The following is a 26,267-nucleotide window of genomic DNA, read 5'->3' as shown; positions in this document are numbered from 1 at the left end:
GGAGTCCCGCTCTAGAAACAGGGGTGGCGGCCGCGGAATCTTGGCTGGGAAAATAGGCCCACACCTCCACCTTGTGGCCAGTTGGGAATTTGCAGGCACGGCTTCTCAGAAACTACTTAAGGGCGCTTTGGGTGAAGTTGGATGGGGTGCTGCAGACGGAAAGCGTGGGGGGCGATTTGAAGGGGCCCACCCAGATCGAGTGCTCTGACTGAGAAAACAAAGTGGGTGGTGACAGTTATCAGAGACACGGTCGACTGTTTCAGGAAAATCCCCCAGAGCAAGGAGTGCACAAAGTGGATCTTTACCATTATTTTTGCATTTATTTATTTCTATTGAGACAGTGTCTCACTCTGTCGCCCGGGATGGAGAGCAGTCACGTGATGACGGCTAACTGCAGCTTCAGCCTCCTGAGCTCAAGTGATCCTCCTGCCTCACCTTCCCCAGTAGCTGGGACTACAGGAGTGTGCCATTACGCCCAGATAATTAAAAAAATTTTTTGTACAGACAGGGTCTCCCTTTGTTGACCAGGCTGGTCTGCAACTCCCAGGCTCAAGCGATCCTCCTGCCTCAGCCTTCCGAAGGGCTGGGATGACACCCCCGCCTCCCAAACGCACCCCCACCACACCTAGCCTTTCTTTTCTTTTCTTTTCTTTTTTTTTTTGAGATGGAGTCTTGCTCTGTCGCCCAGGCTGGACTGTAGCAGGGCGATCTCAGCTCACTGCAACTTCTGCCTCCCAGGTTCAAGCAATTCTCCTGCCTCAGTCTCCCAAGTAGCTGGGATTACGGGCGCCTGCCACCACGCTCGGCTAATTTTTTTGCGTGTTTTTAGTAGAGACGGGGTTTCACCATGTTGGCCAGGCTGGTTTTCAACTCCTGACCTCAAGCGATCCACCCGCCTCGGCCTCCCAAAGTGCTGGGATTACAGGTGTGAGCCACTGCACCCGGCCACCTTTTCTTTAGAAATTACCCCGCCTTCGGTGTTCCTTTATTGCAGTGCAAAATGGACTAATACAGATGCTATGGAATAGATGTGCAGAAAATATCTATAAGGATATTACTGCATTGTTTATTACATTAAAAGGGGGAAAACAATCTATGCAGAGAATCAGTTCTGGAAGTGGTGTTGTAGTGTTACATTAATACTCTCAAATACTATGTAGCTATTTAAAAAAATGGGCTTGGCCAGGCATGGTGGCTCATGCTTGTAATCCCAGCACTTTGGGAGGCCAAGGTGGGCGGATCACCTGAGGTCGGGAGTTCGAGACCAGCCTGACCAATATGGAGAAACCCCGTCTCTACTAAAAATACAAAATCAACTGGGTGTGGTGCCGCATGCCTGTAATCCCAGCTACTTGGGAGACTGAGGCAGGAGAATCACTTGAACCCGAGAGGCAGAGGTTGCGGTGAGCAGAGATTGCGCCATTGCACTCCAGCCTGGGTGAAAAGACAAGAGCGAAACTCCGTCTCAAAAAAAAAAAGAAAAGAATGGGCTTTAGCCAGGCATGGTGGTGCGCCTGTAGTCCCAGCTACTCGGGAGGCTGAGACAGAAGAATCGTTTGAATCTGAGAGGTGGAGGTTGCAGTGAGCCAAGATCGCGCCACTGCACTCCAGCCTGGGTGACGGAGCAAGACTCCCTCTCAAAAGAAAAAAAAAAAAAAAAAAAAAGAATGGCCTCCTGGAAGTATATGCACTGAAGAATAACTCATGCAGGTTATTCTGAAATCAAGAAAATGCGATGGGCTGAGGAATGAATACAGGAAGGTTTCTCAACCTTGCCACTGTGACATTTGGGGCCAGATTTTTTTTTTTTTCCCACTTTGCCACCTAGGCTAGAGTGCATCCTGGACCTGCTGGGCTCCGGCGATCCCCACACCTCAGCTTCCAGAGTAGCTGGGACGACAGGTGCATGCCGCCATGCCTGGCTAAGTTTTACATGTGTTTGTACTGGCTATGTTTCTCAAGCTGGTCTTGAACTCCTGAGCTTAAGTCATCCTCCCACCCCGGCCTCTCAAAGTCCTGGGATTACAGGCATGAGCCACCATGCCCTGCCTGGGGCCGGATAATTTTTGTTGGGGGGCTGTCTTGTGCATGGCAGGAAGCTTAGCAACATCATTGGCCTCTACCCCACTACATGCCAGAAGCACCACCCCCACCCCCCACAGCAGGTGAGACAAAAATGTCCGCAGACAATGCCAAATGTCTCCTGCAGGGAAAAGAGCCCCTAGTTGAGAACTACTGGGACACAGGGTAGGCTAGACGGATTGAAACAGGATAAATCGGCCAGGCGCAGTGGCTCACACCTGCGCCTCAGCACTCTGGGAGGCCGAGGTGGACGGATCGCCTGAGGTCAGGAGTTCGAGACCAGCCTGACCAACATGGTGAAACCCTGTCCCTACTGAAAAATAGAAAAATTAGCTGGGCATGGTGGCAGGTGCCTGTAATCCCAGCTGAGGCTGGAGAATTGCTTGAACCCAGGAGGCGGAGGTTGCAGTGAGCCGAGATCGCGCCACTGCACTTCAGCCTGGGCAACAGAGTCAGACTCTGTCTCAAAAGAAAAAAAAAAAAAGAAAAGAAAAGAAACAGGATAAAGCAAACACAGACAAATGTTAGTGGTGGAAGCTGGGTAGGAGGTATATGTGTGTTCACTGTAAAATTCTTTCCACTTTGTCTTATGTTTGAGTGTCTGAATTTTCTTTTTTTCTTTTCTTTTTTTTTTTTTGAGATGGGGTCTCACTCTGTCACCCACGCTGGAGTGCAGTGGCACAATCTCAGCTCACTGCAACCTCCACCTCCAGGGCTCTATCGATCCTCCCACCTCAGCCTCTCTACTACTTGGGACCACAGGTGCACACCACCATGCCAGACTAATTTTTAGTATTTTTGGTAGAGGTGAGGTTTTGCCATGTTGCCCAGGCTGGTCTTGATTCCTGACCTCTATTGATCTACCCGCCTTGGCCTCCCAAAGTGCTAGGATTACAGGCATGAGCCACCACGCCTGGCCTGAATTTTCATAATAAAATCTTTTGGGGAAAAATAAAGTAAATCTGTATGCTCTGACTTTTCAAGACATGCAGAGACAGGATATTGAGGGATAAAAACTGAACCCAAAAGAAGTCCTATGATGCCTGGCATGTGACATTCAAGAACAGACAAAACGAAACTGTGGTCGCAGGGTATTCATTCCTTTTGCGGGACACTGGCTGGGAGGCAGTGAGACAGGGCCTTCTGGGAAGCTGGAAATGTTTTTTTGTTGTTGTTGTCGTTTGTTTTTTTTTCTGAGACAGTCTCGCTCTGTTGCTCAGGCTGGAGTGCAATGGTGCGATCTCAGCTTGCTGCAACCGCTTTCTCTCAGGTTCAAGTGATTCTCCGGTCTCAGCCTCTCAAGTAGCTGGGATTATAGGCGTGCGCCACCACACCTGGCTAATTTTTGTATTTTTAGTAGACACAGGGTTTCACCATGTTGGCCAGGCTGGTCTCAAACTCTTGACCTCAAGTGATCTGCTTGCCTCGGCCTCCCAACGTGCTGGGATTACAGGCGTGAGCCACTGAGCCCCGCCTGGAAACGTTCTATGCTTTGGTCTGAGTGGTGGTGTACACCTGTGTGTAAATCCACCAGGCTGATGACGTAAATGCTTAAGTGTTTAGGGGTGAAGAATGGATGTCTGCAACTTATCTGAAAGAGATTCAATAAAAAAGATACGCTCCTGGATGATAAGAGAGGTAGAGAGCTGGACAGATGTGTAACAAAGACAATTCTGCAAAATACATTAATTATAAATTCTAAGTGATGGGAACAGGGGCCTTCTCTCTATAATCCTGTGAACTTTTCTCTAAGCTTGAAAATCTTCAGACTAAAATGTTGTGGAAAAAAAATAAAGTCATAGTGCTGTACACTTAAGACTCGTGTGTTTCACTATAGATAAGTTATATCAAATTTTCTGATGTCCAGGGAATATGGCTAAGTGAAAAACAATCACTTGCAGATCAATAAGTAAAGCAGCTTTTATTTACTAAAAAAATTTAAAATGGCCGGACACGGTGGCTCACACCTGTAATCCCAGCACTTTGGGAGGCCGAGGCAAGTGGATCACTTGAGGTCAGGAGTTCGAAACCAGCTTGGCCATCATGGTGAAACCCTGTCTCTACTAAAAATACAAAAAATAAACTGGGTGTGGTGGTGCGTGCCTGTAATCCCAGCTACTCGGGAGGCTGAAGCAAGAGAATCACTTGAAGGCCGGGAGGCAGAGGTGGCAGTGAGCCGAGATCATGCCGCTGCACCACAGCCTGGGTGACAGGGCGAGACTCCATCTCAAAAAAAAAAAAAAAAAGCAATTAGAGAAAGTCTAGACAGGTAGAGAGGGAGCAAAGCAAGATGGCTAAATAGAAGTTTCCGCTGATCATCCCCTCTGCAGGAACACCAAATTTAACAAAAATCTACCAAAAAAAACAAAAAAAACAACCTTCAAAAATCATGGCCTCAGGTGAGCACTCACAGTACCTGGTTTTAACTTCATATAGCTGAAAGAGGCACCGAAAAGGGTAGGAAAGACAGCCTCGAGCTGCTGATGCCACCCTCTGCCTGTGCTCCATGGCACAGAGTCTGTGAGCTTGGGGGAGACAGAGTGCAGCGATTGTGAGACTTTGCGTTGAACTCAGCGCTGTCTTGTCACAGTGGAAAGTAAGTCTGCCCCGAACTCAGCAGATGCCCACCCACAAAGACAGGATTTAGACCAGCCCTAGCCGGAGGGGAATCTCCCATCCCAACAATCAGAAATTGTGTTACAGCAAGCCCTGTCTCTACAGGCTAAAGTGCTCTGGGGCTCCAGATGAACTTGAAGGCAGTCTAGGCCACAAGGACTGCAATGCCCAAGCAAGTCCTCATGTTGAGCTGAGCTTGGAGCCAGTAGACTTGGGGGGCATATGACCTATCGATACACCAGCAAGAGTGGCTAAGAGGGTGATCGCGCCACCCCTCTCCCAACCCCAGGTAGCATAGCTTATGGCTCCAAGAAAGACCCTTTCCTTCCACTTGGGGAGAGGTAAGGGAGATACAGAGGACTTTGTCTGGCATCTTAAATACAAGCTCAGCCAGAGTAGGATAGGGCATGGGTCAAAGTCCTGAGGCCCTGATTTCAGGACCTGGCTACTGGATGACATTTCTAGACACACCCTGAGTGAGAAGGAAACCAGCTACTTTGTGTGTTTTGATTTGTTCTGTTCTGTTTGAGCCAGAGTTTCACTCTCGCCCAGGCTGGATCTCAGCTCACTGCAACCTCCGCCTCCCGGGTTCAAACAATTCTTCTGCCTCAGCCTCCAGAGTAGCTCAGATTACAGACGCTGACCACCACGCCTGGCTAATTTTTGTATTTTTAGTAGAGATAGGGTTTCACCATGTTGGCCAGGCTGGCCTCGAACTCCTGACCTCAAGTGATCCACCTGCCTCAGCCTTCCAAAGTGCTGGGATTACAGGCGTGAGCCACCATGCCCGGCCGACCCAGCTACTTTGAAGAGAAGGACCCAGTCCTGGCAGGATCTATCACCTGCTGACTAGAGAGCTGCTGGGCCCTGAATAACCAGCAGTGATGCCAGGTACTACTTGCTATTGGCCTTGGGTGAGACTCTGAGACATGCTGTGTTCAGGGGAGACCCAGCACATTCCCAGCTGTGGTGGCTACAGTGAGAGACTCCTTCTGCTTGAGAAAAGCAGAGGGAAAAGTAAGGCACACTTTGCCTTGCAGCTCAGCTACCAGCTCAGCCACAGTGGAGAAGAAGTGGGATCTTGGGGTCCCTGATTCCAGATCCTGGTTCTTGGATGGCATTTCTGGAACTGCCCTGGACCAGAGGGGAGCCCACTGTCCTGAAGGGGGAGTCCCAGGTCTGGTGACACTCACTGGAAACTGACTGAAGGGTCCTGGGGTCTGGAGTGAACATCACAGCAGCCTGGCAGTGCTCCCCGCGGGGCGGTGGTTCTGACGGTGACCAGGGAGAGAGCCTCCTTTGCCTGCGGAAAGGGGAGGGAAGGGTGGGAAAGACTGTGTCTCCTGTTTTGAGTACCAGTTCAGCCACAGTAGAATAGGACACCAGGTGAGTTTCTAAGTTTTTTTGTTTGTTTGGTTTTTGAGATGGAGTTTGGCTTTTGTTGCCCAGGCTGGAGTGCAATGGCATGATTTCGGCTCACTGCAACCTCCACCTCCTGGGTTCAAGCAATTCTCCTGCCTCGGCCACCTGAGTAGCTGGGATTACAAGCGCCTGCCACCACGCCCAGCTAATTTTTGTATTTTTAGTAGAGATGGAGTTTCGTCATGTTGGCCAGGCTGGTCTCGAACTCCTGACCTCAGGTGATCCACCTGCCTTGGCCTCCCAAAGTGCTGGGATTACAGGTATGAGCCACCGCACCCAGCCAATTTCTAAGGGTTTTGACTCCAGTCCCTGGTTCACTGACTGCATCCCTGGAACCACCTGGGACCTGGGGGAACTCGACGCCCTGAAGGGAAGGATGTAAGCGTAGCTGCCTTTGGAACCTGCTAGTTTTAGAGCCCAAGGGCCTTGAGCAAACATAAGCAGTAGCCAGGTCGGTCGTGGTTACAGGAGGCCATGGGCAGGACGCAGCGCAATCCCAGTGACAGTAGGCATAGGGGTGTTTGTGTGACTCCACTCCCGGCTCCAGGTAGCTCAGCACAGAGAGAGAGAGAGAGACAGAGAGACAGAGAGACAGAGAGAGAGAGAGAGACAGAGAGAGAGAGAGAGACAGAGAGAGAGAGAGAGAGAGACAAAGAGAGAGAGAGAGAGAGAGACAGAGAGAGAGAGAGAGAGACAGAGACAGAGAGAGAGAGAGACAGAGAGAGACTCTGGGAGAAAGCAAGGGAAGAGAACAAGAGTCTCTGCCTGGTAATCCAGATAATTCTTCTGGATCTTATCCACGACCACTAAGGCAGTACCTCCATGAGTTTGCAAGAACCACAGCATTAATGGGCTTGGGGAGCCCCCTAATGCGGACACGGCTTAGATCACAACACCCAAGTACTTCTGAATACCTGGAAAGCCTTCCCAAAAAGGACAGGTACAAACAAACCTTGTCTGCAAAGACTACAATAAATACTTAACATGGCCAGGCACGGTGGCTCATGTCTGTAATCCCAGCACTTTGGGAGGCTGAGGCGGGTGGATCACCTGAGGTCAGGAGTTTGAAACCAGCCTGACCAATATGATGAAACCCCCATCTCTACTGAAAATACAAAAATTAGCTGGGTGTGGTGGCATGCACCTATAATCCCAGGTACTGGGGAGGCTGAGACAGGAGAATCGCTGGAACCCAGGAGGTGGAGGTTGCAATGAGCCAAGATGGCGCATTACACTCCAGCCTGGGCAATAACAGTGAAACTCCATCTCAAAAAAAAATTAGCCAGGGTGGTGTCAGGCGCCTGTAGTCTCAGCTACTCGGGAGGTTGAGGCAGGAGAATTACTTGCACCTGGGAGGCAGAGGTTGCAGTGAGCTGAGATCACGCTATTACACTCCAGCTTGGGCAACAAGAGCAAAACTCCATCTAAATAAATAAATACCTAACTTGTCAATGCCCAGCCACCAATGAACATCTATAAGCATCAAGACCATCCAGAATAAATGGCCTTACCAAACAAACCAAATAAGCCACCCAGGACCAATCCTCGAGAAACAGAGATATGTGACCTTTCAGAGATAGAATTTACAATCGCTGTTTTGAGGAAACTCAAAAGAAATTCAAGATAACACATAGAAGGAATTCAGATTCTATCAGATAACTTTAATAAAGAGATTGAAATAATTAAGAATCTGCTGGGCGTAGTGACTCATGCCTGTAATCCCAGCACTTTGGGAGGCTGAGGCAGATGGATCACCTGAGGCCAAGAGTTCTAGACCAGCCTGACCAACATGGAGAAACCCTGTCTCCACTCAAAATACAAAATTAGCTGGGCATGGTGACGCATGCCTGTAACCCCAGCCTGGGTAACAAGAGCGAAATTCAGTCTCCAAAAAAAAAAAAAAAAAAAAAAAAAAAAACAACAACAACAAAAAATACCCAATGATCTGTTGTCTACAAGAAACAAACTTCACCTACAAATAAAAGAGTAAGAGTCTGGGTCCTGAAATGCAGGCAGTCCCGCTTCATACATGAGGGAGGGTGTCTAATCATTTCCTTTCTCCCTTCCCCCAGGCCCTTCACAGGTGCCTGCTGGTTTCTCCCACTTGGCCAAGGAAACACTTGTGGTTAATAAGTCTCAGAAAAGTTATATGAAAGTTAAAAGTAAAACTGACAGCAGCTGAAGGATGGGGGGTGGGAGGTGGTCACGGTGGAGGAGACCCCACCACCACTGCCACCCAAGTAGGCAGTGAGGAGCACTACTTCTGCTGACCCTCCAAAAATACTCTGCACAAACCTTCAACAAACATCCTTGTCCCACTGTATCACCTGCTGACAGATTTCACATCCTGGTCTCCTTCTAAACCTGGAGGTGGGGCATGAACAGGGTGGAGTCACCAGGGAAAGAAAACAAGGCCTCAGGACACCTGGGTTCATACCCAGGTCCCCAGCAATGTCTCCACTACCACTGCTGCTACCCCTGCTGCTGCTGCTGCTGCCTCTGCTGAATATGGAGCCTGCCAGGGCCACACTGATCCGGTATGGTGACCCCACCTACCACCCCCAAACTTGGGAGGGATTCTCTGCCTCTTGCCCTTTAAGTCTAGGACTCCCAGTTCAGTGATTCCCAAACTTGGCACCCAGGATCCCTAGCACTTCTTTCTCAGCTTCCCAGATCTCTAAACCAGGCTGTCACCCCTAAGAGCTCCACTCTGACATCTCTTAAACCAGATGTTTTTTTTTTTTTTTGAGATGGAGTCTCACTCTGTTGCCCAGGCTGGAGTACAATGGCATGATCTCAGCTCACTGAAACCTCTGCCTCATGGGTTCAAGCAATTATTCTGCCTCAACCTCCCAAGTAGCTGGGATTACAGGCTCATGCCACCATGCCCGGCTAATTTTTGTGTTTTTAGTAGAGACGGGGTTTCATCATGTTGGCCAGGCCCGTCTGGAACTCCTGACCTCATGATCTACCCACCTCGGCCTCCTAAAGTGCTGGGATTATAGGCGTGAGCCACTGCACCTGGCTGACCAGAACCCTTTTATTATTATTATTATTATTATTATTATATTATTTTTAAGACAGAGTCTTGCTCTGTCACCCAGGCTGGAGTGCAGTGGCGTGATCTTGGCTCACTGCAAGCTCCGCCTCCTAGGTTCATGCCATTCTTCTGCTTCAGCCTCCCGAATAGATGGGACTACAGGCATCCGCCACCACGCCCGGCTAATTTTTTGTATTTTTAGTAGAGGCGGGGTTTCAACATGTTGGCCAGGCTGGTCTTGAACTCCTGACCTGATGACCTGCCTGCCTCAGCCTCCTAAAGTGCTGGGATTACAGGCGTGAGCCACTGCGCCTGGCTAGGATATATGATGGGCGTCCCCAACCCCATCCCACTCACCGCACCATCTCAACCCAACCCCATCCCATCTCACATCACGAACAAACTGTTTGGCCTGAGCATGCACTGGCCGAAGTTTGGCCAGAGACGCGGGCTCACCCCCCTGTGCAACCCAGCACTTTGGAAGGCAAAGGTAGGAAGACCGTTTGAGGCCAACAGTTTTGAGACCAGCCTGGCAAATACATCTGCCAGACTCCATCTCTACAAAAATGTAAAAATTAGTGTTCAGTGTGGTGGCACTTTCATGGTCCCAGCTACTCAGGAGGCTGAGGAAGGAGGATTGCTTGAGCCCAGGAGTTTAAGGGGGCAGTGAGCTATGATCTTGCATGATCCTGGCACAGACACCGGCAGGGCAATCCAGACACTCTTGTTCCCAAAAAGCCAAGTGTGGTGTTTGTGCCTATAGTCTCAGCTACTCCAGAGGCTGAGGTGGGAGAATCACTCGAGCCCTGGAAATCAAGGCTGCAGTAAGCCCTGACCGCACTACTGAACTCCAGCCTGGGTGAAAGAGGGAGACCCCGTGTCAAACAAAAAGTTTTAAAAAAAAAGAAATCCAATTTTGAGGACCCCATGCAAGACGTCTTCCCACTACCTTACCTCTGATGCCTCCCCCAGTCTCTCCCTTTTTCTCCTCTTCTCCTCATCCCCTGGGACTCCTGGCAGGGGGAGGGGTGTAACTTCCAGGAACAGTTTTCCCCACTTCACATTCTTGTGCGTGTCAAAGACTGACTCATGTGGGGTGGGGGGAAAGGTGGGAGTGAGGCGACAAGTGCTTCGAGAAGTGACTAAAAGCAGGAACGAAGATACTACCGCACATGGTGCTTGTTAACCTGCTTTTTGAACCTAATGTCTCATGGCCACTTTCTAAGTCAATGCAAAGAAAAGTGGGTCTCCAAATGTTGTATCAACAGCATCATCAGGACCTGGGAACTGGTTAGAAATCCAAATTCTTGGGCCCCATGCTAGACTTATTTAATTAGCAACGAAGATATCTGAATTGTAATTGGCCCTCTAAATCAAGGATGGCAAACACTCAGCTTAAGGGCCAAATCCTGTTTGCCTCCTGCTTTTGCAAATACAGTTTAAGGGAATCCGGGCAGGGCACAGTGGCTCTCCTCTGTAATCCCAGCACTTTGGGAGGCTGAGGCCAGGAGTTTGAGATCAGCACGGGCAACACAGCAAGACAGTTAAGACCTGACGCTTACATGTTTATCTCCAAGGGTGGGGAAAATAGTACCTAAACTCATGAACTGAAGCATGCAGGGGCCACCACCCAAGGGCTTTTGCAAAGGTTAGGTTTTCTGTTAGGGTCTTGGGAAACCTTTGAGAATGTCAATTCTTTGGAAATGGCTTATTTTAAGGGATTTGAACATGGAAAGGTCTTTGGGAAGGTCTGTTTGGGATGCGTTGCTCTTGTAAAGTATTTGGGGATATCTGTCATCATGGCATCTTTGATAGGTTTTTCTGGAGGTTGTTATTGTAGGGTTTCTGGTACTGACTACTATTGTAGTGCCTAGGAGATGTTGAATTTGTCATCATATCCTATTTGGGTAAGTCTATTCAGAGGATCTCCAAGAAGGTCAGCTTCCTGTCAATACCCTCTTTCCCTACAGCATCCCTCTTCATCGAGTCCAACCTGAACGCAGGACCCTGAACCTACTGAGGGGATGGAGAGAACCAGCAGAGGTCCCCAAGTTGGGGGCCCCATCCCCTGGGGACAAGCTCACCTTTGTACCTCTCTCGAACTACAGGGATGTGAGTCACAGCCCCACACAGCCCTCACCCCTACGCCTTTGAACCAAACTCATTTACTCTCCTCTTTTGCTATCAGGTCCAGTATTTTGGGAAAATTGGGCTGGGAACGCCTCCACAAAACTTCACTGTCGTCTTTGACACTGGCTCCTCCAATCTCTGGGTCCCGTCCAGGAGATGTCACTTCTTCAGTGTGCCCTGCTGTGGGTTTCTATGCGGGAGAACAAGGCTGAATGGGGGTGAAGGGAGAAGGCGGGGCTGGACCTCAGCTTCTCAGAGGATTTTGAGGAATTGTTCTTTTATGATGCCCTCACAGGTCAGAAAGTCAAAGGGGCAGTAGGTATTGGGGAGATTCCCTCCCCCAATGACACCCTTCTGACCTCTAACCTAGGGTTACACCACCGATTTGATCCCAAAGCCTCCAGCTCCTTCCAGGCCAATGGGACCAAGTTTGCCATTCAATATGGAACTGGGCGAGTAGATGGAATCCTGAGTGAAGATAAGCTGACTGTGAGTGACCTTTGACTCACAGAAGTCTTCAGCCTAGGAGAACCCTATGGTCTAAGATCATCTGGCTTAGGGAGGGGCTTGAGGAGGAGGAGCTCCCCAAATCAATGGATTGGGCTTTTCAAGTGGGGTGGAGGGCCTGCCTTTCGGAGTGAAGGGATGGTGCATCACAAGGAAGGGAGGGCCAAGCAGGGGGAGGAGCTTCCTGGGTGAAGAGGTGGGGCTTCTCAAGCAGGGGAGAGCCTCAAGAAGAGGTGGGCTTCAAGCAGGGGAGGAGCTTCCTGGGAGAAGAGGTGGGCTTCTCAAGCAGGGGGAGGAGCTTCCTGGGTGAAGAGGTGGGGCTCCTCAAGAGGCAAAGTTTCCTAGGAAGTTGGAGCTTTCATCCAGATGTCCCCAGACCTAGGATTCATGCCTTGGTTTGGGAGCCCTCAGGACATGTGGTTATTGTCATCCAAAAAGTAACTGGTCACATCTCAATCTACCCCTAGATTGGTGGAATCAAGGGTGCGTCAGTGATTTTCGGAGAGGCTCTCTGGGAGCCCAGCCTGGTCTTCACTTTTGCCCATTTTGATGGGATATTGGGCCTCGGTTTTCCCATTCTATCTGTGGAAGGAGTTCGGCCCCCGATGGATGTACTGGTAGAGCAGGGGCTACTGGATAAGCCTGTCTTCTCCTTTTATCTCAACAGGTACTGGGAAGGGTACACCTATCTATGAGTCCTATCCCCAAGAAGGAAGTGAGTCTTCCTTCAGGAAGTCTCTTACTCCATAAAGAAAGTCCCACCTCCACTCAGGAAGTCACTGACCCAACGCAGGAAGTCTCACTCTCAGAGTCACCCACTTATACTCTCCATTCAGGAAGTCAGCCATCCAATACAGGAAGCTGCATCCTCCATGCAGGAAGTCACCTACCCTATAAAGAAACACCTCAACCCTATTTGAAGTCCCAGAGCTTAAGTGACAACTTAAGACATACTAAGGAAACTCACATCAGTTCAAAATGCTCCATGTTTCAAATTCAAACAAGGAAATTCCATGCCACACCCAACAAAATACTCAGGAGCTTTCTCTTCCTTACCAAGAAAGCTCAAATCCCATTTGAGAACACTGACCAGAAGTCAGGAATTGCCTGATTTAATCCAGGAAGTCCTACTGACTTGCTAGGAAGTACAATATTATGCTCAGAAGTCCCACTCAACATCCAAGAAGTTTCCAAGAAGTCTCCACTTTCCCTCCCAGAGGCCCATCACACACAGTCAGAAAATCCTATGCCCACTCAGTTACCCTGACATCCAACCCACTCTAGCAGTTCTACCAACCACTTAGTAGATCCTGCTCTCCTCTACTTTCCAGGAAGTCTCCATCCCCGTTCCCATCGCTCTCAGCCAACTCAGGAAGTCTAACACCTCTCTAGATATCACAACAGGCAATTCAGAAATTCTCTCCTCCTACCCAGGAAGCCACCCCACCCCTGCACAAGTCACACCTTCAAGAGCCAATTCCAAGACGCCACTGCTCTACTTGGTTACTATGATATTCAGCTCAGGAAATTCCCCCAAAACTCTACCTTCCAGTCAAATGAAGTCTCCTCTTCACTTCAGGAAGTCCCCAACAGCCTAAAGCACCATGCTTTTCTTGCCTGGCTTCCAGTCCCAACATCTAGGCCCTTCCTGCATCTCACTACCCCGTGGGAACCCCAGAAACAACCCATTTGGTGGGAAGTGCCTCCCCTGGCCATACCTAGGGCTGAGGGAAGGCCAATGACACTGACATCTACACTTTCTATACTCTGCCCCTGCAGGGACCCCGAAGAGCCTGATGGCGGAGAGCTGGTCCTGGGGGGCTCAGACCCGGCACACTATATCCCACCCCTCACCTTCGTGCCAGTCACAGTCCCCGCCTACTGGCAGATCCACATGGAGCGGTGAGGGACTTGGTCTCCTGGCTCTGGAGCTGGAGGCTGGGGGCCTGGACTCCGAGGACCCTGCCTCTGATGACTGCCTACTTCCCCCTCAGTGTGAAGGTGGGCCCAGGGCTGACTCTCTGTGTCCCGGGCTGTGCTGCCATCCTGGATACGGGCACGTCCCTCATCACAGGACCCACTGAGGAGATCCGGGCCCTGCATGCAGCTATTGGGGGATATCCCCTGCTGGCTGGGGAGGTGAGGTCCCAGTCTCTGGTGGGTACGGGCTGAGGAGGCTGATGGCAGTTTGACGGTGAACATCAAAGGGCCTGAGAGTGGGAAGCAAGTATTTAAGGGGCATTCCAGGGCAAGAGGCACTGGACTTCGTGACAGATAGTCAAGTGTCTACGCTGTGACTCTGTGGATGGTGGTGGGGTGGAGGGAGACGATAATGCAGGTGTGCTTGAGACTGCAGAAGTCTAGGCGGCAGGGCCTCTGCACACAGGACGCTGAATACCCAGGTGCTCAATACGGAAATTACCCCATGGCACTGGAGAGCCACGGAAGGGATTGAGCAAAGCAGGAATCTCTCATCTTCACTGGTTCCTCTTCTCCTCCAGTACATCATCCTGTGCTCGGAAATCCCAAAGCTCCCCGCAGTCTCCTTCCTTCTTGGGGAGGTCTGGTTTAACCTCACGGCCCAGGATTACGTCATTCAGGTAGGTGGCCATCACCATGACGCCATAGGGACGTCATACGACGGTTTGAGAGGGTAGAGCTGAGAGACGTCACTAGGATGGGAAGGGGCCGCAGAAACATTTCTTGTCCCTGTGATGGCAGTTTGTTGGCGAACACCAAAGAGCCCGAGGGTGTGGGGAAGCGGGGAGCACGGGCTCCCAGGGAAATGGCCGTCCCTGTGCCCGCGACACCCAGTTGTCTTATTGTCGCCTTGCAGACTACTCGAAATGGCGTCCGCCTCTGCTTGTCCGGTTTCCAGGCCTTGGATGTCCCTCCGCCTGCAGGGCCCTTATGGATCCTCGGTGACGTCTTCTTGGGGACGTATGTGGCCGTCTTCGACCGCGGGGACACGAAGAGCGGCGCCCGGGTGGGCCTAGCGCGCGCTCGCACTCGCCGAGCGGCCCTGGGACTGGGCGAGACCGCGCAGGCGCAGTTCCCCGGGTGACGCCCACGTGAAGCGCATGCGCAGTGGGTGGTCGCCGAGGTTCCCCCTGCCCAGTAAAAATCCACTATTTCCATTGAGCGATGCTGCCTAGGTGGCTTCTTTTCATAGCGTATTTGTTAAAGAGAAAGCTTTGTGACTGGGCGTGGTGTCTCACGCCGGTAATCCCAGCACTTTGGGAGGCCGAAGCGGGTGGATCACTTGAGGTCAGGAGTTCGAGACCAACCTGGCCAACATGGTGAAACCCCGTCTCTACTAAAAATACAAAAAAATTATCCGGGCATGGTGGTGCATGCCTGTAATCCCAGCTACTCGGGAGGCTGAGGCAGGAGAATGGCTTAAACTCGGGAGGCCAAGGTTGCAGTGAGCCGAGACCGCACCATTGCACTCCAGCCTGGGCAACAACGAAACTCCGTCTCAAAAATAAATAAATAAATGAATAAATAAATAAAGAGAAAACGTTGTGCCTGTACCCACGGAGTTGAGGAAGTGGGAGGCGAAGGGTATCGCCCGTTTTCTCCAGGACGCACCCTGGTGAGGGGTTTTGTAATACGAGTCCCATGAAGCCCCTCGCCTACGCTGCCTTTCGTCAAAAGCTCCCGGCGCCGTGGAGCATCGCGGTCGTTGTAGTCCACGCCGTGGTCACGCCCTGACGGAGGCGGGCGCAGCCACAACATGCGTGGGAGGTGACAGGTCGCGACGGCAGCGATAGGTGGCAGTGGGGGGGGGAGGTGACTGTAATTGGTAAGGGTTTACCAGTTCCCGTTCAAGGGGGCAAGGATACTATTCCCCCGGATCTCATCTCCTATTTCCCCTCTCTCCCTCCGGATTCTGAGACCCCGGGGGAGCTCTGAGCCTCCGGGTTCGGGGAGCGGTGCTGCTCCATCCGCCGAGGTGACGTCACTCCCCCTCCTCAGCCTCTTGCTACCCAGAGCTAATTGGATACAGGTACGTATCCAATTGATTCGAAAAAACGACCGGTCGAAAAATCAGGCAATCCTTTATCTAATCGCATCCTGAGGCTTCTGGAAGAATTGTGTTGAGCGATTCTGGGGACCCCGAAGAGAGTCAGGCCTGAGCCCCATCTCGAGAGTGTGCTGTTCTGATGGTGGAGGCCGACCTGATCACAAACCGCTAAGCGACTAGACACGGGGAGATTCAGGACCCAGTAAGCTCGGGCAGAAAAGTCAGGGAGGAAGCTTCTGTTCTTTTCCTTTTCCCGTGGGGTGCAGAGAGCGAGCAAGTCGGCATTCCAGGCGGTGGGAAGCGCCAGGGCAGAAGCAGGGAGCTGGAAAGAGCCTGGTGTTCTAGGAGTCCCGCTCTAGAAACAGGGGTGGCGGCTGGGGAATCTTGGCTGGGAAAATAGGCCCACACCTCCACCTTGTGGCCAATTGGGAATTTGCAGGCACGGCTTCTCAGAAACTACTTAAGGGCGCTTTGGGTGAAGTTGGATGGGGTGCTGCAGACGGAAAGCGTGGGGGGCGAGTTGAAGGGGCCCCAGATCGAGTGCTCTGAGAAAACAAAGCGGGGGTGGTGGTGGTGGTGAGACTTATCATAGAGACACTGTCCGCTGTTTCAGAAAAATTCCCCAAAGCCAGGAGTGCACAAAGTGGATCTTTACTATTATTATTATTATTATTATTATTATTATTATTATTTTATTGTTATTATTATCGAGACAAGGACTCACTCTGTCGCTCAAGCTGTCGTGCAGTGGCGCGGTAATGGCTCACTGCAGCCTCAAACTCCCCGGCTCAAGCGATCCTCCTGCCTCAGCCTCAGGTGTAGAGGGGACCACAGGCATGGGCCACCACGCTTGACTAATTTTTAAAAGTTTTGTAGAGACTTTTTTTTTCTTTTTTTTGAGATGGAGTTTTGCTCTTGTTGCCCAGGCTGGAATACAGTGGCACCATCTTGGCTTACCACAACCTCCACCTCCTGGGTTCAAGTGATTCTCCTGCCTCAGCCTCCCAAGTAGCTGGGATTACAGGCATGTGTCACCACGCCCGGCTAATTTTTGTATTTTTAGTAGGGACGGGTTTTTTCCATGTTGGTCAGGCGGGTCTCTAACTCCAGACCTCAGGTAATCCTCCTGCCTTGGCCTCCCAAGGTGCTGGGATTACAGGTGTGAGCCACCGTGCCCGGGGTTTTACCATGTTGTCTTGGTCATTATTTATTATTCACTATGTGCCAGGCTCTGTCCTAGGTGCTGGGGGCACAGTGGATAATTAAACAGATGAAGATCTTTGCCCTCATAGGGATTACACTCGAATGGGGAAATAGGCATTAAGATAGGAAGTAAATTACCAACATTGTGGGCTAAAGAGTGGCCCCCAAAAGATATTCACACCTCAGTCCCTGGGGTTGTGAATACTACCTTATGTGAGGAAAAGGATTTAGCAGATGTAATCAACTGAAGGAGTTTGAGAACAGGGTCATCCGAGAGGACCCTAAATGTCATCACAAGGGTCCTTATAAGAGGGAGGCAGAGGGAGACGGATTCAGAAGTTCACGTGAAGACGGAAGCAAGATGCCAGGATGCTGGCTTTGAAGAAGGAAGAAGGGGCTCCTGCAGAGCTCCTCCAGAAGCTGGAGAAGGCGAGGACGTGGATTCTCCTCTAGAGCCTCCAGAGGCTCTGCAAACATGGCTCTGCAAACACGGCACAGCAAACACGGCAGTTTCAACACTGAAATCATTTCGGGCTTCTGGCTTCCATAATTGTAGGACAGTGAATGTGTGATTGAGTGATTGACTTTGTTGCCCAGGCTGGAGTGCAGTGGCACAATCGTGGCTCACTACAGCCTCCACCTCCCAGGCTCAAGCAATCCTCCTGCCTCAGCCTCCCAAGTAGCTGGGACCACAGGCATGCACCACTACGCCCAGATAATTTAATTTTTTTTTTTTCCTAGAGACAGGATCTCCCTTTGTTGCCCAGGCTGGTCTCCATCTAACTCCTGGGCTCAAGCAGTCCTCCTGCCTCAGCCTCCTGAAATGCTGGGATTACCGGCATGAGGCACCCACCTGGCCTTTTCTTTATGAATTACCCAGCCTCGGGTATTCCTTTATTGCAATGCAAAATGGACTAATACAGATGACATGGAACAGATGCACAGAAAATATCTATAAGGACTGTGATGATTCATAATGAGTGTCAACTGGATTGGATTGAAGGATACAAAGTATTGATCCTGGGTGTTGTGAGGGTGTGGCCAGAAGAGATTAACATTTGAGGAGGGGAACATCGCACACTGGGGCCTGTTGGGGGGTGGGGGGTAAGCGAGGGGGAAAGCATTAGGACAGATACCTAATACATGTGGGGGTTAAAACCTAGATGACGGGTTGATAGGTGCAGCAAACCAGCATGGTACACGTTTACCTATGTAACAAACCTGCACGTCCTGCACATGTATCCCAGAACTTAAAGTAAAATAAAATAAAATAAACAAACAAAGAAACGTTTGAGTCAGTGGGCTGGGAAAGGCAGACCCACCCTGAATGGTCACAATCTAATCACCTGCTGTCGTGGCTAGAATATAAGCAGGCAGAAAAATGTGAAAAGAGAGACTGACCTAGCTGCCCAGCCTCCGTCTTTCTCCCGTGTTGGATGCTTCCTGCCCTCGAACATCAGACTCCAAGTTCTTCAGTTTTGGAACTCGGACTGGCTCTCCTTGCTCCTCAGTGTGCAGACGGCCTATTGTAGGACCCTTGTGATTGTGTGAGTTAATACTTAATAAACTCCCATATATCTATATATTCCATTAGTTCTGTTCCTCTCGAGAGCCCTGACTAATACAAGGACATTACTGCATTCTTGTTTATTACATTGAAAAGGGGAGGCCGGGCACGGTGGCTCACACCTGCAATCCCAGCACTTTGGGGGGCTGAGGGGGGTGGATCACAAGGTCAGGAGATCGAGACCATCCTGGCTAACATGGTGAAACCTCGTCTCTACTAAAAATACAAAAAAATTAGCTGGGCGTGGTGGCGGGCGCCTGTAGTCCCAGCTACTCCGGAGGCTGAGGCAGGAGAATGGCCTGAACCCGGGAGGCGGAGCTGTCTGTGAGCCGAGATGGCGCCACTGTACTCCAGCCTGGGCGACAGAGTGAGACTCCGTCTCAAAAAAAAAAAAGAAATTATAGTTCCTTGCCCGTCTCCATGGAACACCCCCCTCCTACCTGTTCCCAAGCCAGGGACTAAGGACTATCGACCCGTACAGGACTTACGCTCGGCTAACCAAGCTACAGTGACTCTGCACCAACAGTTCCTAACCCTTCCACACTGTTAGGATTGCTGCCAGCTGAGGACAGCTGGTTCGCCTGTCTGGACTTGAAGGATGCCTTCTTTAGCATCAGACTGGCTCCTGAGCGCCAAAAGCTGCTTGCCTTTCAGTGGGAAGATCCGGGGTCAGGTGTCACCACTCAGTGCACTTGGACTCGGCTTCCCCAGGGGTTTAAAAATTCCCCCACCATCTTCAGGGAGGCTCTGGCTCGAGACCTCCAGAAGTTTCCTGCTAAAGACCTAGGCTGTGTCTTGCTCCAGTACGTGGATGATCTTCTGCTAGGACACTCCATGGCAGACAGGTGTGCAAAAGGGACGGATGTCCTGCTTCCACACCTGAGGGACTCTGGGTATAAGGTGTCCAAGAAGAAAGCTCAGATCTGCAGACAGCAGGCACGCTACCTAGGATTCATTATTCAGAAAGGGGAGCACGCAGCCTGGGGTCAGAAAGAAAGCAGGTCATCTGCAGCTTACCAGAACCTAAAACCAGAAGGCAAGTAAGGGAATTTCTAGGAGCTGTGGGGTTTTGCAGATTATGGATTCCAAACTTTGCGGTGCTAGCCAAACCGCTGTACAAAGCGGGGGTTACAAAGGGGGCGATCGGGAGCCTTTTGAACGGGGACCTCTGCAACAGCAAGCCTTTTACAAGTTAGAGGAAATAACTATGTCAGCCCCAGCCTTAGGACTACCAGATTTGACAAAGCCCTTTACCCTCTATGTGTCAGAAGGAGAAAAAAATGGCAGTCACAGTTTTAACCCAAACTGTGGGGCCCTGGCCAAGACCAGTGGCCTACCTCTCAAAACAGCTAGACAGAGTTTCAAAAGGCTGGCCTCCTTGTCTGAGAGCCCTGGCAGCTACAGCCCTGTTAGCACAAGAAGCAGACAAGCTAACCCTTGGACAAAACTTAAGTATAAAGGCCCCCCATGCGGTGGTAACTCTGATGAATACCAAAGGACACCATTGGCTAACAAATGCCAGATTAACCAAGTACCAAAGCTTGTTATGTGAAAACCCCCGCGTAACCACTGAAGTCTGTAACACTCTGAATCCTGCCACCTTACTCCCAGTACCAGACAGCCCTGTCGAACATAACTGTGTGGAAGTATTGGACTCAGTCTATTCTAGCAGACCCGATCTTCAAGACCAGCCATGGGTATTCGTGGACTGGGAGTTATACGTGGACGGGAGCAGCTTCATCAATCCACGAGGAGAAAGATGTGCAGGATATGCGGTGGTAACCTTGGATGATGTTATTGAAGCCAAACCATTGCCTCAGGGCACTTCAGCCCAGAAGGCAGAGCTCATTGCTTTAACTTGGGCCCTAGAACTTAGTGAAGGTAAGACTGTAAACATTTATACTGACTCTCGATATGCCTTTCGAACCCTTCAAGTACACGGAGCATTATATAAAGAAAAAGCCCTGTTAAATTCTGGGGGAAAGGACATAAAAAATCAACAAGAAATTCTGCAATTATTAGAGGCAGTATGGAAACCCCAAAAGGTGGCAGTCATGCATATCAGGGGACACCAGCAAGTTTCCACCTCGGTGAGCCAAGGAAATTCCTGAGCAGACACAGACTCACGAAAAGCAGTATCTCCTTCTGACCGGGCATGAGTCACAGCCCCCCTACTCCCTCAAATACCTGATCTGGTGCCTACTCATTCTAAAGAGGAAAAGGACTTCCTTCAGGCAGAGGGAGGACAAACAATAAAAGCAGGATGGATAAAGTTACCAGATGGGAGAATAGCTGTGCCACAGCTGCTAGGAGCCGCAGTCGTGCTGGCTGTACATGAAATTACCCATTTAGGCCAGGAGTCACTTGAAAAGCTGTTAAGCCGCTACTTCTACATCTCACACTTGCCAGCTCTTGCTGAAACAGTAGTGCAGCGATGCGTTACCCGTCGACAGCGCGATGCAAAGCAAGGCCCCTCTGTGCCTCCCGGCGTACAAGCCGATGGAGCAGCTCCCTTGGGAGATCTTCAAGTGGACTTCACAGAGATGCCCAAATGCGGAGGTAACAAGCATTTACTGGTTCTAGTGTGTACTTACTCTAGGTGGGTAGAGCTTATCCAACACCAACTGAAAAAGCTCATGAAGTAACCCGTGTGCTTCTTCGAGATCTCATCCCTAGGTTTGGACTGCCTCTGCAGATTGGCTCAGATAATGGGCTGGCATTTGTGGCTGACTTAGTACAGAGGATGGCAAAGGTATTGGGAATCATTTGGAAGCTACATGCCGCCTACCGACCTCAGAGTTCTGGAAAGGTGGAGTGGATGAATTGGACTATCAAAAATAGTTTAGGGAAAGTATGTCATGAGACAGGATTAAAATGGATACAGGCCCTTCCTATGGTATTGTTCAAAATTAGGTGCACCCCCTCTAAGAAAACAGGATACTCTCCTTATGAAATATTATATCACAGGCCTCCTCCTATACTGCGAGGACTTCCGGGTACTCCCCAAGAGTTGGGTGAAATTGAACTGCAGCGACCAGCCTGGCCAAGATGGTGAAACCCCGTCTCTACTAAAAATACAAAAAAATTAGCTGGGCGAGGTGGCACGCGCCTGTAATCCCAGCTACTCCAGAGGCTGAGGCAGAGAATTGCTTAAAAACCTGGAGGGGCGGAGGTTGCAGTGAGCCGAGATCGTGCCACTGTACTCCAGCCTGGGTGACAGAGGGAGACTCTGTCTCAAAACAAAACAAAAAGAAAAGAAAAGAAATTGAATTGCAGCAACAACTACAGGCCTTGGGGAAAATTACCCAGACAATCTCAACTTGGGTAAATGAGAGGTGCCAGGGCAGCTTATTCTCCCCAGTTCACCCTTTTTCTCCAGGTGACTGTATGGTGTGTGGATCAAGGACTGGAACACAGCTCCCTTACGGCCACGGTGGAAGGGACCCCAAACGGTTATCCTGACCACTCCCACGGCTGTGAAGAGAGAAGGAATTCCGGCCTGGATGCACCACAGCCGCATAAAGCCTGCAGCCACTGGAACCTGGGAGGCCAAACCAAGCCTAGACAATCCCCGCAAAGTAACCCTGAGGAGGACGACAAGCCCTGCTCCAGTCACCCCCGGAAGCTGACTGGTCTACGCTCGGCCGAAGCATGAGGAAAATCGCCGTGGGACTTACCTTCCTTATAACATGGACTTGTGTGGTAAAAGCTTCCACTGCTTCTTCCCACGCAGAGGACTGCCTTCAGTGCATACATCAGGTCACTGAGGTAGGACAACAAGTTAAGACAATCTTTTTGTTCTATAGTTATTATGAATGCCTAGGAATTCCAAAAGGAACATGTTTGTATAATAACACTCAGTACAAAGTCTGTAATCCAGGAAGTGACCAGCCCGATGTGTGCTATGACCCCTCTGAACCTCCCATTTCCACAGTTTTTGAAGTAAGATTAAGGACTGAAGACTGGTGGGGACTCATAAATGAGACAAGTAAAGTATTAGCCAGAACAGTAGAAAAAGGGGTGCCCAGATGCATAATCTTAAAATCTGATGCTTGTGCCGTCATTAATAGCAATAAGTTAGGAGCAGGATGTGGCTCTTTTAATTAGGAAAAAAAAAAAATACATGTCCGAAAATCAGGACATCTGTCATGAATTAGGATTGTGTGGAAAAGAATGTGGGTACTGGTCTTGTGACATTTAGGCTACTTGGAAAAAAAAGAAAATGAAAAAGATCCTGTTTGGCTCCAAAAAAGCAAAGGCAGACCCTCCTGCAGGAGTGGAAGCTGCAGCCCTTTAGAATTAGTCGTCACAAGCCCCTCGGACCCAAAATAGGAAAAAGGAAAATACGTCCTCTTGAGGCATTGATGGAAAAGAACTAGACCGTAAGGTCAACATTTTAATAAAAGGAGAGATTTGAAAACGCTCTCCAGAGCCAGTATTTCCGACTTTCTATGATGAACTAAATGTGCCAGTACCTGAAATTCCAGGAAAAACTAGAAATTTGTTTTTGCAATTAGCCGAGCATGTAGCCCAGTCTCTAAAAGTCACTTCATGTGATGTTTGTGGAGGAACCGTAACAGGAGATCAATGGCCATGGGAAGCCCGAGAATGTACAGACCCAGTTCCTGATGAATTCCTGGCCCAAAAGAACCACCCTGACAATTTCTAGGTTCTAAAAGCCTCAATTATTGGACAATATTGCATAGCTAGAGAAGGAAAACAATTCACTCATCCTGTAGGGCGGCTTAGTTGTCTTGGACAAAAACTGTATGATGGTACCTACCACAAAAACAGTTACATGGTGCAACTGTTTCAATGACACAGAAAAAAGATCCATTCAGTAGATTTCCAAAATTGCAGACTGTTTAGGCCCACCCAGAATTCCACCAGGACTGATCTGCCCCCACCGGGTTATACTGGATATGTGAACATAGAGCCTATGCTAAGCTACCTGATCAGTGGACAGGTAGCTGTGTAATGGCCACTATTAAACCATCTTTCTTCCTACTGCCCATAAAAACAGGCAAAGTCCTAGGATTCCCTGTCTATGCTTCCCGCGAAGAAACGAAGCATAGTCATAGGTAACTGGAAAGATGACGAATGGCCCCCTGAAAGAATTATACACTACTATGGGCCCACCACTTGGGCACAAGACGGCTCATAGGGATATCGGACCCCCATCTACATGCTCAACCGAATCATACGGTTGCAAGCTGTTCTAGAATTTATTACTAATAAAACCAGTCAAGCCTTGACTCTTCTTGCCTGGCAAGAGACTTAGATGAGGAATGCTATCTACCAAAATAGACTAGCTCTCAACTACTTGCTGGCAGCTGAAGGAGGAGTCTGTGGAAAATTTAACCTTACTAATTGCTGTCTACACACACATGATCAAGGGCAAGTAGTTGAAGACATAATTAAAGATATAACAAAACTGGCACATGTGCCCGTGCAAGTGTGGCACGGATTTAATCCTGGGGCCATGTTTGGAAATTGGTTCCCAGCAATAGGAGGATTTAAAACTCTTATAATAGGAGGTATAATAGTAATAGGAACCTGCTTACTACTCCCTTGTTTGCTACCTGTACTTCTTCAAATGATAAAAAGCTTCATCGCTACCTTAGTTCACCAGAGTGCTTCAGCACAAGCATATTATATGAACCACTATCAATCTATTGCACAGGAAGACATAAGTAGTAAAAATGAAAGTGAGAACTCCCACTAATAAAATGAGTGAGAGTCTCAAAGGGAGGAAATGAGAGAAGAGAGAAAGAGAACCCCCCCCATATTGTTCTATACTATTTTATACTCAGTACCTGTTTTAAGAAGAAACAAGGAAGCGAAACCAAAGGCAGGCAGCCCAGCGCCAGGCACCAGACCCAAAACCAGGCCTGGGCCTGCCTCACTTTAGCCTGACAGTTAAAATTCAACCCATGACTTAGCAACCGATGTTATCCATAGATTCCAGACATTGTATGGAAGGACATTGTGAAACTTCTCATTCTGTTCTGTTTCACTCTGATTACTGGTGCAGGCAGCCCCTGTCACATACCCCCTCAGATTGCCCAATCAATCACGCCCCTTCATGTCAAATCTAGTGTTGTGAGCCCCAAAAGGGACAGATATTGTGTTCCATAAGCTTGGATTTTAGTTATACTAGTTCGCTTCATGCTTCCAGCCGATTAAAAGCTACTCTTCACTAGCCTGCACCAAGTGGGTTTTGTCCACGGCTCGGCCCCTGCTAAGGCGAGGAAGGAATGAAATTTCAATTTGCAAACTGCCCAGGAGGGAGACCACACTCAGCATGCATATGTCAACCATATGCACGTGACATGCAACCATGCAAACATTTGGGGTAGCCCAAGAGTGGAGAAGACTAATGTTGGGGGATCTAGAATTCTTTCCCAGCCTTCAGAAGAATTATACTAGACTTGTATGATAAAGCCTCCAAAGTTCTCAAACCAAATGGAATCAACACAAAGAAAACTTCTAAAATGCAGTGGCTCAGCCTCCATGTTAAAATTCCAACGACAGACCCCTTCTGTGTAAAGACAATTTTGGCAGCCAGCTTCCAAACATGCAGAAACTCAGAAATCGCAATTGAGGGCTGAGCTATGGTTTTTGTGTAAAACTCCATGGGCTCCTAAGACAAATGCCCACTTAATGATCACCTGCAAAAGCTCACCTTGGAACCAGGAGGATATCTATGTACTTAATTAAGATTCTTCTAAATAGCACTATCCACTAGGGAAATTTTAAGAGCCAGACATTACAAATTTATTAAAATACTTCAATTTTACATATAGTACTCAAATTTTACAAAATATAAACCACACAGTATCAACTCAGAGTACAAATCTGTATATTACAGGACATGGACTTCTGTCGGAACTCTACTTAAGACCTGGAGCAAGGTCAGTCAGAAAGCAGGATGGACAGTTTCACAGCCCATCAACACCTCACAAAATTGCAGTCTGGCATGCTCAGAAAGGTCCACCTGGGCTGGTGGAAAGGGCACGCGGGGAAGTAGAGATGGGGTTTCTCCATGTTGGTCAGGCTGGTCTCGAACTCCAGACCTTAGGTGATCTGCCCGCGTTGGCCTCCCAAAGTGCTGGGGGTTACAGGCATGAGCCACCACGCCCGGCTCAGAGCTCCCTTTTTAAATTTTTTTTTTCCTTTTATTTATTTATTTGTTGAGATTGGGTCTTGCTCTGTCACCCAGGCTGGAGTGCAGTAGTGAGATCATGGCTCACTGCAGCCTCAAACTTGTGGTCTTAAGCCATTCTCCCACCTCAGCCTCCCAAGTAGCTGGGACTACAGGTATGTGTCACCATGCCCAGCTAGTTTTTGAAAGTTTTTGTAAAGAGGAGGGTATCCCTATATTCTCCAGGCTGGTCTCCACCTCCTGGGCTCGAGCAATCCTCTCACCTTAGCTTCCCAAAGTGCTGGAATTACAGATATGAACTACCATGTCCAGCCCAGAGCCCTTTTAAGATCCTCCAACACTGAGACTTTTTTTTTTTTTTTTTGAGACAGAGTCTCACTCTGTTGCCAGGCTGGAGTGCAGTGGCATAGTCTCGGCTCACTGCAACCTCCACCTCCTGGTTCAAGCGATTCTCCTGCCTTAGCCTCCCAAGTAGCTGGGATTACAGGCACGTGCCACCATGCCTGGC

The 26,267-nt window shown here is 49.5% G+C and overlaps 1 protein-coding gene and 1 long non-coding RNA gene across 2 annotated transcripts; one reads left to right on the top strand and one right to left on the bottom strand.

Moving 5' to 3' along the window:
- The first annotated feature begins 8,331 nt into the window (after positions 1–8,331).
- On the top strand, positions 8,332–14,942 carry LOC101026906 (napsin-A). The gene is made up of 9 exons (XM_003915953.5): positions 8,332–8,657; positions 11,131–11,272; positions 11,349–11,472; positions 11,661–11,779; positions 12,265–12,464; positions 13,577–13,699; positions 13,792–13,936; positions 14,299–14,397; positions 14,634–14,942. Exons 1-9 carry the CDS (start codon positions 8,572–8,574, stop codon positions 14,859–14,861), a joined length of 1,266 nt encoding a protein of 421 aa, XP_003916002.4. The 5' UTR covers positions 8,332–8,571; the 3' UTR covers positions 14,862–14,942.
- Positions 14,943–15,839: 897 nt separating this feature from the next.
- LOC110741952 lies at positions 15,840–24,666 on the bottom strand. The gene is made up of 2 exons (XR_002519029.2): positions 22,272–24,666; positions 15,840–16,369 (listed from the first exon to the last, which is right to left on the bottom strand). It is a non-coding gene; the product is annotated as an uncharacterized LOC110741952 (long non-coding RNA).
- Positions 24,667–26,267: the final 1,601 nt, after the last annotated feature.

The sequence above is a fragment of the Papio anubis genome, chromosome 20 (genome assembly GCF_008728515.1).
Source record: "Papio anubis isolate 15944 chromosome 20, Panubis1.0, whole genome shotgun sequence".
NCBI classification, from domain to species: Eukaryota; Metazoa; Chordata; class Mammalia; order Primates; family Cercopithecidae; genus Papio; species Papio anubis.
The sequence above is the reverse complement of the archived record's forward strand: the minus strand, read 5'-3'. Positions and strand labels throughout refer to the sequence as shown.

What these genes read in the sequence shown, in the direction of transcription:
- LOC101026906 (XM_003915953.5), top strand. Translation starts at nt 8,572, where the DNA reads ATGTCTCCACTACCACTGCTGCTACCCCTGCTGCTGCTGCTGCTGCCT. An exon ending in CTCTCTCGAACTACAGGGAT is followed by an intron (nt 11,273 to 11,348) that starts GTGAGTCACAGC and finishes TTTTGCTATCAG; the next exon opens with GTCCAGTATTTTGGGAAAAT. An exon ending in TGGCAGATCCACATGGAGCG is followed by an intron (nt 13,700 to 13,791) that starts GTGAGGGACTTG and finishes CTTCCCCCTCAG; the next exon opens with TGTGAAGGTGGGCCCAGGGC.